We start from the raw sequence: 12,537 nt of genomic DNA, 5'->3' as shown, positions 1-12,537 counted from the left end.
ATTTGGTTTGTGTGGCCAGGTTTTGAAAATGGAGGGGGAGGGTTAAAAGGGTGATATCAATGAGAAGCTGCTAGAAACTTTATCCATGTCCAAAAGAGCCAATGCCAGCTGCTATCCAAGGCTGGCCAAGGCTGAGCCCGTAAGTGACAGTGACAGTGACAGCACCTCAGGGATAATATATTTAAAAAGGGAAAAAAGTTACTGGCCAGATGTAATTGTGCTCAGAGGAGAGACAAGTGGAGATGTGAGAGCAGCAGCTCTGCAGACACCAAGGTCAGTGGAGAAGGAGGGGCAGGAGATGCTACAGATGCCAGAGCAGAGATCCCCCTGCAGCCCATGGTGCAGGCAGTGGTGAGGCAGCTGTGGCCCTGCAGCCCATGGAGACCTACAGGAGAGCAGAGATCCACCTGCAGCCCATGCAGAACCCCATGCCAGAGCAGGTAGATGCCTGAAAGAAGGCTGTGACCCCATGTGAAATCTCACATTAGAGCAGGGAGGAGCCAGAGGCTGGAGCAGGGGAAACACTCCTCTCCCTAGGCTGTGGGAGAAACGTGATGAACTGACCATTCTCCCTATTTCCCATCTCCCTGTGCCACTGAGACAGAAGATGTAGAGCCTAAGGAGAAAGGGGGAAAGGTGTTTTTAAAAACTGTTTTACTTCTTGTTATCTCGTTCTAAGTTTGATTGATAATAAATTGAATTAGTTTCCCCAAGTCAAGTACGTTTTGCCTGTGATGGTAACCAATTTGTGATCACTCCCTATCCTCATGTCAACTCACGAACCATTCATTGTCTGTCTGCTGTCCAGTTGCAGAGAGGGATAATACAGTGGCTTTGATGGGTACCTGGCATCCTGCCATGATCAACTCACCAGAATTTTAAATAGTTCCATTTTCTTTTTCAAACGAAAGCTTCCATCTGCTTCGATCTACCTACATAGCCTACAGTGTAAAAAGGCTCTCCATACAAATAAACAGAGATGAATATAAAATGAGATTAGCAGACCATGTCTGTGTCTACCTGGCCACATCTGATTAACAAAAATAACTTTATTGTCAATTCACTAGGTTTTTTTGGGTATAAAACAAAATAAATATGAAAACCCATCTAAATTATCAGCAGTCATATTGTTCCTTCTCTTTCTTCAGAAGAACCTTATTGCTGAGCCTAGTCAATTTCAAATTTGTATCAATTTTCATTGCAAAATTTCAAAATTTTGATTCAAAAGGAATGTATTCAAAGGAATTAAAAAAATAATGAGGCATTTTGTTTTGTGAAGCCTTCTTATTGATCAGCTTAAACTTTAAATTAGATTCCAGTCAAATGTCCCCTTAGTTTGTATGCTTTCTGTCCTGTGCTTCTAATGTATCAGTACTGATGATATACAGAAATGGCTTTGAAATAGGGAAAATGTAGGAGTGGTGGATTTTCTTATACATCAGTTGGGGAAAAAAAAAAAAGGTATCCAAAATACTACAAAAAAGCAATTGTAAATTTCCTCTTCTTTTTATCAATTAGGGTCAAAAACGAATGTTTGGAACTTACTTCCGTGTTGGTTTCTATGGATCCAGATTTGGAGATTTGGATGAACAGGAATTTGTTTATAAGGAGCCTGCAATTACAAAACTCCCTGAGATTTCTCACAGATTAGAGGTAAAGAAAAACATTATATTAACATGGTCTCAATATGGTATATTATATTTTTCAATGAACCCCCACAATCCTAATATTAATGTTATTGTATATTAAAAAATCAATAATAAATGGATTTGTAGCATAAATTATTTCCTTAGTGCATATCCTTTCCACAATATAGCTTTTTAAAGCATAATGATCTAAGTGATCCATTCTTTTGAGGCTATGTCTCTTACAAGCAGGCCTGTAATACATTGAGTGATTTTGAGCATGCTAGATATTTGCTTTGGAATCTTTTCAACTATTTTTATAGAATTGCTTTGTTCTCTTCTGATTGTTTTACCTCAAGTTCCATGATTGTCTGAGCAACTCACAGTGATCTTTGTCAGAAGATGCCCTACCCTGGACAGCTGTGGTTTGTGGAGCAGTACACTGACTGTACAAAACCCAGAAATCGTCATGGTTGTCACTCCTTTCTCCTAGAATTGCACTAGCATTGCATTAAGGACTAAAATTTTGGCATACTTCTGTTTCCTTTCTAGGGATTTTACGGCCAGTGTTTTGGGGAGGATGCTGTGGAAGTGATTAAGGACTCTGCTCCAGTAGACAAAAGCAAGCTGGATCCCAATAAGGTAGAGAAACTATTACTGAGAGGGCTAAGTGTTTTGTCATCCAAGAGAAATGAGAAGGTTCCCATTGCAGCTTTTATGCTAAAACATTAAGGCACTAAAAGAAGCCACCCAACTTGGTATCTCTGTGCCCAGGGGTATTAAAACCTCTGTGACAGCTCAGTATGGTAGCTTGTCACAGAGTATAGAAATGAAAAGTTCTGGTCTCTGGTCCCTGCTCTGTTTCTGATCCCCAGGGTTAAGCTGTGCTCACCTAGATGCAAGTTTTGTTATCTCTGAATAAGATGATCCCTGAAGCATTTTCAGCTCTGTGGTTTTCCAGACCTAGCCAATGTGTACTGTGGGGTGCTTGACATGCGCCATTCCTTTTACATTCCTTGGGTTGTAAAGTACTGTAATGGTTTTTCCCTCTTTTCTTAGGCGTACATACAAATTACTTTTGTGGAGCCCTATTTTGATGAGTATGAGATGAAGGACAGGGTTACCTACTTTGAGAAGAACTTCAACATCTGTCGGTTCATGTACACTACACCTTTCACTATGGATGGGCGGCCCAGAGGAGAGCTTTGGGAGCAATGCAAGAGGAACACCATCCTAACCACAATGCATGCTTTCCCCTACATCAAAACTAGAATCAATGTCATCCAAAGAGAAGAGGTAACTGGCTTTTGAAGACAGATCTAATTTCTCAAGGACTGAAGGGGTCTCTGGGAAAATTTCCAAATTTATGCGTGGCAGAAAAAAAGAATGCTGAATTTCTCAGACATTGCTCTTGTAAACAGGCGTATCAAAGAAGGGACAGACAAGGCAAGACAGAGATTTGCTATGGAGAAGAGATGAGAGCCACTGTACATTCTTCTTTTGACCTCCTAGCTTTAATGTTGTGTAGGAGGGTATGTGGAGGTCTGTTTGTAGCTATACTTCTAGCTGATAAGCAGAAGTAGGAAGGAGTAGACAGAGAACTAGATTGGGCTTAGGTCTTGTTCAGAGACAGGAAAGATTTATACTGTATAAACTGCAACACCATTTCAGGCATGAAGTAATTTAGAGTAAGAATGAATGTATGGGAACGGGAGGTCTGATCCACACCCTATTCTTGCACATGGTAGAACACCTAAGAGCTTTGGGTAGATGCACCATCTACCAAGATGACTATCTTAGATTGAACAGTTTTAATGACCAAGTTAGGTTAAACAGTGTTCCTGGGTTTCACAGCTATGGCTTTTGAAATGGTAGAATGATAGTGATATTGTTGTGCTTAGAACAGGTCAGCTTCATGCATGATTCAGGAAATGGACCATCTTTTCTTCCCTTTCCCTTAGTTTATTTTAACCCCAATTGAAGTTGCTATTGAAGATATGCGTAAAAAAACACAGGAACTAACTGCAGCCACCAACCAAGAACCACCAGATGCCAAAATGCTCCAGATGGTTTTGCAGGGCTCAGTTGGAGCCACTGTAAATCAGGTAAGGGATCCAAACAAAACAGGTGAAGCATACTTTTCTCATAGTGTGTTCTTTTTTGCATTCCTATTTCTTGCACTGGAAGAAGTAATCTAGTCAGACATATTTATTCACTGTTTGTATTTAAACTCTATCCATTGATATTTAGTCACTGTTCCTTAGCTATGATTTTGGTGAAAATGTTCATGGGAAGCACTGTCCTGGCTATAGGTGCAAAAACTGACAGAAGCTTTGTGAATCCATCTGGGGGTGGATTTTTCATTTCTAACATACTAGGCATCTCAGCCATTTTATTCCTTCCACATGTATCCTTGGGGAATGGGAATAATAATAACAATTTCCCTGTGGAACCACCATAAACTCATGGAAATTAAGTCAATACATGAAGTCAAGACCTGAGTGCCCCAAAATAAAGCTGAGATGCAATTGGTATAATATAAACATACACACACACACACAAAAAAAAAAAAAAAAAAAAAAAAAAAAAAAAAAAAAAAGCCCAGGCAATTAAAAAATATTAAAATGGAATGCTGAAGACATGGCTGAGAAAAAACTTGGTGTCACACACAATTTCACAGAGCTTGGGTTTTTTTGCTGAAAGCCTAAATACTCTCAGGTACTCCAGATTGATCACCAATCGAAGCATCTATTATGAAATAATGTATTGTTGTAAGCTTTGCAAAGAGTGATTTTTCAGCTCTGGACTTATTGCCTGAAAGTCTTGTAATGCACACACAGTAGCTGTGTTTCTCTAATATAACCAGGTTTGTCACTAGGACCGTCCCAGCTCTTCTCTGCTGAATAGAATTTGTGCCCTTTGTTGTGTAACTGGAGGAGGAATAATAGCAGGAGAGGATAAAATATGACAGGCAAAAGTTCTGCTTTCCAAAGGAAGTATTGTTGGGGAAAGGGAGCTAAAACTCATCCTGTTATGGTAACTGTGGAGAGTTTTATTTCCTTTCATAACTGCACTCATGAAATAACAAACAGCTTTAAACAAATGTGTGTTTTGTTTTCAGTCTAAGCAGGTGGGTTTGACATTTTTGTGTTATTTCTATAAGGGACCGCTAGAGGTAGCGCAAGTGTTCCTGTCTGAAATTCCAGAAGACCCCAAACTTTATCGACATCACAACAAGCTGAGGTTGTGCTTCAAAGAGTTTATAATGAGGTCAGTAAAACCAAATTGAAATGCTGAATTGCATCAATACATTCAATATTAGCAATAATGCAACGATGATATAACTGAGTAATTACCTATGCAAGTTAGCATCATGAATCCTGGCATCTCGCACTTTGAACACTCAAACCACACTTGTTATTTCTGCTTCACTTTATGCCTAGGTAAGCATTACATTCTCAAAGGGAAGAAATGTTAACACTCTGACCTAAAAATGTATAAATTTAAATCTTCATTTGTTTTATTTTCAATGTCTTATAGAAATCAAATATTTCAGACTACTGCCTTGATTTAATTTCTAATAAAATTGCATTCTTGTGTAGAAATCTGTTCATAAGAAAATTGCATCTGTCAAGCAGACACAGTGGTAGTGGCAGACACATGTCCTTTGCTTTAGATATGTTTGTAAGTCTCAACAAGCATATTTACATATGAAGAGACTCATCTCCTCAATCCAGACTATCCTCCTTGATGAAGGATAAATTCGAGTTAAATAAAAACAAGTCCTATGCAGAAGATACATCTTCTGAGTATTGCTATTGCCAATTTATCTGTTTATAAAAGTAGTAAGTAGGCAGCTAGCTCAGTATTCTGCAGTCATTAAATTTGCTTTTTATTAGTTCGCTCATGCTTTCCTAATATAAAAAAAAAAAAAAAAAAAGAGAAAGCACCTAAGTTTATGTACTTGGAAAAAACAGGGCTTTCTTACTAGTTTATTTTCAGTTTAGTCTTGACAAGTTACCAGAGGAATGCCTAGACTAAAGGAACTGGATTCTTGTCCATTTAAATTACCTAACACAAAATGAGGGAGTTTAACAGAAGTAGATTATATATATCATGTCTTTTCTTCTTTCCTTTTGCATAGGTGTGGTGAAGCAGTGGAGAAAAACAAGCACCTTATTACTGCTGACCAGCGGGAATATCATCAGGAGCTCAAAAGAAACTACATGAGACTGAAGGAGAACCTTAGACCCATGATTGAGAGGAAGATCCCAGAGCTGTACAAACCTGTGGTGAAAGTCCATAGCATCAGGTATAGTTAGGGCAGGGTTATCTGTTGTGTCTGTAAAAGATAGGCCATTTTTTTGCGAGGAAGAAAGGGAGTTTTACTGGCAGCTAAAACCAAGCCAGAATATGCACTGACAACTCCATTACTAATTAAAGAGACTGCTGGCTTCCACTGGAGATGATTATAATGCTAGCTGTGTTTCTCAGGCCCTGCATTCCCAGGTAGAGGATTTATGTAATTTTAATGCATCATTAGATAAGAGTTCACCCTCACCCTAACAAAGTTCCTAGAAACATCTTGTGATTTTTCAACCTTTGAAGCCAGAAAGGAGATAGAACAAGTGTGATGGAGCACATGTGGTGTTAGGCAGCATGAAGTCATCCCTTCATTACAGAAAACATAATCCTTTTTGTAGCTGTGTTTTAGGGTTGGGTGTTTTCCAACCCCGGGGTCTGCAGCCCTGAGTCCAGGTGCAGCATCTGAACTCCAGATGCAGAGCCCTCAGCTACTTACTAGCAAAGAACAAAAGGCTTGAGATCGTGCTGCAAAGTTCCAAGGATAACTTTATTGTCCTTGAAGGGAATGCTGGCAACGGTCTAATTATATCAGATAACAAAACACTTTATATAGGTTTCCAGAAGATTGAGTTTCTAACCAATAAAAACTACAACTTACAAACTAACCAATTATCTTAAAACTCTAAGTGAGAAAAGAACCAATTAACTTGTAACTTTAAGAGCCAGTAGAAATCCTAAAAGATAACAGGGTTTTCGGTAAGGGAGGGGGGGTTACGTTTGAAGGAATTTCTTTGTTTCATGGGATGGCATCCCAGGGGTATGCTTTAGGGAGTGTAACATCTTCTACACCTTTTTAGTCACATGGCTGATACGGAAGAGTCTAATGTTCTTTGATTGTGACTATATGCTTCTTCACAAAGCCACCGTGCACAGTTTGGGGTGGGAGAATGTCCTGGTTTGAAAGGACAGGTGTCTGCCAGTAAGGGCAGAAGTTTCCCTTTGAAATAGAGACTTTGGTTCCATTCTCCCCCCCAAGTATTAGAATTGTTTGAATCAAGGACTCTGAGGCAGAGATAAGGGGGTGGGAATAACAGCTCTTTTACTAATATATCTAACCGTACAAGCAGAAAACAACAGCAGTTGTTAAAATTGCTAACAGAACAGAATAGATAACTCGGTGTCAGTCCCTTTAGATGCAAGCACGCTGTCTCTGTGCTTAGTCCCAACCCGGAGCTGCCGAGGGCAGGCGGGAGCGCAGGCAGGAGGGGGCGGCAGCGGCCACGCCGGTCTCGGTGGGAACGGGCTGCAGCGGCGGCTCCTCGCTCACCGTGTGTGTCTGGGTGATCAGCTGTGTCCGCAGAGGCAGGAGCTGGAACGGGGCAGATGCAGGGCAGGTGGTCGCAGAGGGTCTGGCTCTGCTGTGCTCGGCCGCGTGGCTGAAGATCCGGGCGTCCTCCAAGCTCGCCGAAATCACCAGTTCGCCCCACGCCCTCCCCCACCCCTCGCCGCCCCCCCCCCCCCCCCCCCCCCCCCTCCCCCGGAAGCCTCAGAGGCCCCTCCGGGAGCCACTGCAATTGACACCTTTTGTCTGGACCCATCAGGGACCCTGGGTGTAACCCGGCCAGCTCCATTGGCATGATAATGGGAAAAATTATTTCAATTGACACAATAATAGAAAAACACTCAACCCCCAACAGAGAAGAAAAAATGACAACGCTGACCTGCCAACTCATAGCATGTTTCAGCTGAGCTCCTTTTCCCAAGATGGGTATTTCTTCAACTGTTTTTCATTTGCCAACTCTATTTATTAATCTATTTCATTGCAGGGAATCTTTTCGTAACCACAGTTTTAGGAAATACGATGCCCAGACTTCTTCCCAAAGCACCTAAGGACTGGCAGCTTTGGCCAAGGAAGAGCTTCATGCTGCAAGACAGAAGTGATGGAGTATTTATTCCACATTTATGAAATCAGAAATCTCTCACAAGACAGCATGTATGCTTTCTGGACATATTCAGAAAAGCATTTACACAAGATCACTGAATGAAAACTAGGGGATAAATCCTAATCAAGCACATATTACAAGGGCTTGGAAAGGAAGGGGATGCTTTTTAGATACTTTTGTATATATTGTACAATAATGGCCTAATCCAGAGGGGTAGACCTTAGAGTGGTCAATGGCATGATATCAGTCACTAGTTGGTAACAGACACAGAACTTTGTGTGGTTTGTTTAAGGTGAATCCAGTTAACATGTCTAAGGAATAACAATGGATTATATGTGTTTCTGGTCCTTTCTCAAGACAGCATTTATCCATTTGCTTTTGGCACATTCTGCAACTTAATCACATGCTTAAATTTTGTCTTAATGAGGAGAGACATGGTTACCTGCTCATGTTTGCTGAGCTGGCGCTCCAGGAAAGGATAATTTCTTTAGTCAGTTTTGAACGGATTATCTGTTATGGTCCTTAACTGCAGGGAGTTCTGCACAAGTTTTCTCAACCAAAGCATGAAAATCAAGAAGTAGTAATAAATAGTTCTTATAGATCTTCTAATTTTTTTTCTAAGTATAGGGACATGCAGTGTAGTGGCTTGACATACAGTTAGTAATCTGTGACATACATAGCAGAGCTAACAAGCCATAGTTTAAAAAGAAGATGCTAAGATATGAGTGATAGTTTATTACATAAAGCTGTTATGTAGATAACTTCATCAAAATTAGTTACAGAAGCTGCAAATCACTTGATTCAGGCTTCACTGCGGCTTAAGAGAAATTAGCACATGATTTATAATACCTAGTGCTTAGGATTTTTTGAGTTGTAAGCAAATATCTTACTAAATAATCTTTAGACCACTTCTCTGAATTATGGAAATGTTATTACAATTTTGCAAATGAAGATGCAAAGAGAGAGGAGAAATTAAGACTTTGGTACTTATTTTGGACTTTTGGAACTCATTAGGACTTTTGGAATTCCTTTAGTGAGGCAGTGGAAGAACTACAATTTTTATTGTGACTATGCTTGCCACATAATATTTGTATTTTGAAACAAAGTTCTGTGAAAGCATTCTAAATATTATTTCCTCTTCTACACCTCTTCAGTATTTTGGAAATGGTACTTTAATGTTGATTAAATTAACCAATTCCATTTGCCCAAGCACAGAGTTTAATGTTAAAATTCAAGGAAATGGTCGATTTTTTCCTTTATACTTCATTGTAGAAAAAGACAGTGAACTTTCTCAGAGCTGCCATATTTTTCTATCAGGAAGCTGTTGCTTTTAGTGGAAACATTTTTACTTTTTACAGTCACCTGCAGCCTTGCCATTTGATATTACTAATATTCCAAGCACTTCATTGACATTTGTATCATATTTTGAATGTGCTTTGTAGAAGATTTGCATGGATGATCAAAAAAGATGAGATGTGGAAATAGGTGAAATAAACCCTGTAGTTACACAGCACTTGGAGTGCAAAAAAATAATTTCCCTCCTCATTCATAGTACTGTTAAATGAAAAAATCAGGAATAAGTACTCTCTGACTTTGAAGTGAGTACATCCAAAGTACATAAGCAAACGGTATGAAAAGCTCAAAGTAAAAGTCAGAGTGCCTCAGTATCAGAGTGGCTTCTCTGTTTTCAAATTGCTTTGAAACAGTTCTAGATTGAAAAATCACTTATTTCCCAACGTCTTGAGGCTATGAGATCTCTGCTTTATCTGTTGTTTTTAACTGCCAGTTGAGGAGAAAGGTCAGAATGCTGCCATCTATCAAACCCACAATTTAACATCACTGTTTGCAAGATACTTGTCCTTTACAGCCAAAGTAACAGAAACCTCAGGTAAATAAAACCCCTAACAGTTGCACAACATACTAAATAAAAGTAATGAAGTGGTTCCTTGAACTGAAATAATACTCAGGGTAATAAGAGTTCTGATGGACTCTTCACTCCTGTTTTACAAGCTGAGCACCTTGCAATGGCCAGTCTTGCCCTCAGTTTGCATTTCATGTTGTCCCTTCTAGAAATGGAACATGGCTTGTACATTTCTTTCAAGAGCTGAACTATGTGAAACAATTTTTCTGTCTTAGAATATTCATTTTGCAATAAAGCAATTGTTACACAGCATACTTAGAAGTGCCTTTGTGTTGCATCTTATACCTCAAAAGAACGCAGCTGGAAATCAAATTTTAGTAGGAGGAGCATTTTCTTGCAGAAGCGTCATTTAGCAAAAAATACATTACGTGGACTGATGATGTGTTGGTCTGTCTTTGGGATAAATTGTGCCTGTTGTAGGGATTACAAGCAACAAGTTGCTTCCCAGCTTCAGTTTTTCATTCAGTGTATGTTAAAAATGTCAGTGGGAAGCTCAGTGACAGTAGTGCCCTCCTTTCTTCATCTGGTCTGTATCTGTAGAGCAGAAATATGCCTGATTACTGATAGCTGCTTTTGATCAGCACTGTGATTCCTCCATGGGCAGCCCTAACACTGGATTTCCTGGTTTGGAGAACAGCATCTATACGGAGAGCACACCTTTCATGCTGCATGAAAGAAAACACTACATCAGGAGGTGATGGACTGGACAGGCATGACCATGAGTAGGAGTGGCCACATTTGTGTCAGGTACAGAGAAAAGCAGTGTTGTCACTTAAAATTGGCAGGTGCGGGTTATTTGACTTCTCTGGAAGCTGAATGCTTTCTCATTACATTTCCCACCGATTGTGAGGACTTGAAAAAGCCAAAGCAGACATTTAAACTCTCTTTTGTTGTTTTTTATTTTGTCTGTTAGAAGTATCATTGTCTCAAGTATTTCAGAAAGGGCAATTAAAGCTTAGGAGAGAGCCTGAGACAGAGCCATCTAGGATTCTTCTACATGTCTCAATCTCTTGAAGCAATGCTTGTCACAAAAATGAAGCACACAATAATAGTGTTTTACTGGGGCTTACTGCACTGTACTGCTGATGTCTTCTGATAGAGATGAACACGTACAAGGAGTGTTTGTAGAGTATTGCCATTAGTGCTGAATTTAGGAGTGGGGTAGTTCAGGGAGTTGCTTGACTGTCTGTGTCTTAACCATCTTTTAAACTGGTTAAACAAAGTGATTAAAAAATTATCAACTTGAATAAGTCACCTCATGTTGGGTAATGTTCCAAACTAATCAGAGCACTGAATGGAGAAGGGCCCCCTGTGGAAAAGGTCCCTTTTGATTATATGAATAAAGACAATGCATTCTCACAGTAGAACTCAGTTTGTGTTTTGGAAAGCTACAGTAAATTCTAGCATTCATTGAGCACTTTACATGGTGCATATGTTTCTGTGACTCTTTATGTGCTTACTGTGGGATTGGTTTAAATTACTAATTTTCATTCAAAACCAGACTGGTTTGCAGCTGTTCAAGAATTTTAAAACTAACTTTTACTTTTTTGCAAACAATGTTATCACTCAATATTGGTCAGTAAAAGATCCCGAAAACATCAAACGGAGTGTTTAGCTGATCCAACCAAGCAAACTAAACCCTTGAAGATGCTCAATAAATTTTCATTAGAATAATTTAGAAAGCCTTAAAGTTATAACATTTTGTTATGCTTATCTGTTACAAGTAATTTGATGCTTTGCGCCTTTCAAAAAAAAATTCTCTTTAGGAAAAAGAACACAAAGTTGAGTTTTATTTTCTTTTAAGTTTCTCTTCATGAATTTAAAAGATACCCAAGTCATTACGCACCCTTTTTTCTATGTTCTTTTAGAATTATGTCTTGTTACAGAAATAAGGTTTTTTTTTTCACTATCAGCCTCTATTTGTGGAATATTTCTAAACATGTAGCTATTGGTAGGATGCAAATTACAAAAGGAAGTTAAATAATCAAAAGGACAAGGTGTATCAGCTGGATGGCAAGAGGACTAAGTCTTGTGCATTTAATAAACACATGTAAAACAACTGGATTTCCTAAATGTGAATGTTGTGCAAATTTCTTTTCCTGAGAAAGAGCTCAGTGGAAACAAACAAACAAACAAAAGCAGGCTTAGCGCTACTGATATATCAAGAATTTGAAAGTGCCAGAAAGCCATCTTAAAACCTTAAGAACTTCAAGCAAACAAGTGTTTCTGGATTTAATACATAGTGAAGAAAGGAAGTATGCACAAAGTCCTATCCCTTCCTTTATTTGCAGGTCAGTTTTTCAAGAGATGACCACTCCTTTCTCAAGTATCAAATAAAGGTTGGAAGTGCTCCAAAGGAGTGTATTCCTTTTTGAGTTAAGACATAAAATCCTGGGCTCAAATCCAGACCCCTGAGGAGGCATCTTTCCCAGAGGAAGAAAGGGGAGGGGAAGGGAGAAGGGGCTGTGAGCAAGAAAAAACTTAAAAAATTAAGTTGATGGCGCTTATCTCAGAGGCTGGGGGTTTGTTAGCATCTGGAAGGTTGGATTATTGGCTCACATCAGCACAGGACACTGATGGAGCTACTTGATGCCACTGCTGGAAGGAGGGTGGAAAACTGCCCAAACTCAGTACGTCATTTGGACATTAACTTGTTTTTTTGAATCCTCAGCAGTGCTCTACATTAATAAAGTACCAAAGTGGGTTCCCTGCATCCAGGGAGAACTGCACACCATGTATTATT

General features: G+C 39.4%; 2 protein-coding genes and 1 long non-coding RNA gene across 3 annotated transcripts in view; 1 reads left to right on the top strand and 2 right to left on the bottom strand.

The window, feature by feature from the left end:
* The window catches only part of DOCK8 (dedicator of cytokinesis 8), a 70,300-nt gene extending 60,670 nt beyond the window's left edge, over positions 1-9,630 (top strand). The window contains 7 exon segments of the mRNA XM_079329955.1: positions 1,519-1,653; positions 2,178-2,267; positions 2,685-2,921; positions 3,587-3,730; positions 4,789-4,895; positions 5,770-5,937; positions 7,757-9,630. Of these exon segments, the coding sequence (XP_079186081.1) occupies positions 1,519-1,653; positions 2,178-2,267; positions 2,685-2,921; positions 3,587-3,730; positions 4,789-4,895; positions 5,770-5,937; positions 7,757-7,820 (945 nt within the window). The 3' untranslated portion in view covers positions 7,821-9,630.
* LOC306814396 (putative COBW domain-containing protein 7) overlaps positions 1-12,537 on the bottom strand; it is a gene marked incomplete at its 5' end in the record, with an annotated part of 373,307 nt that overhangs the window by 83,396 nt on the left and 277,374 nt on the right. The window lies entirely within an intron of this gene.
* On the bottom strand, positions 5,944-7,756 carry LOC306814213. Its single transcript, XR_013777115.1, has 3 exons — positions 7,643-7,756; positions 6,780-6,882; positions 5,944-6,318 (listed from the first exon to the last, which is right to left on the bottom strand). It is a non-coding gene; the product is annotated as an uncharacterized lncRNA (long non-coding RNA).

Source organism: Erithacus rubecula (genome assembly GCF_903797595.1).
Source record: "Erithacus rubecula genome assembly, chromosome: Z".
In the NCBI taxonomy this organism is placed as follows: domain Eukaryota; kingdom Metazoa; phylum Chordata; class Aves; order Passeriformes; family Muscicapidae; genus Erithacus; species Erithacus rubecula.
This window is presented reverse-complemented; position numbering and strand designations above follow the sequence as displayed.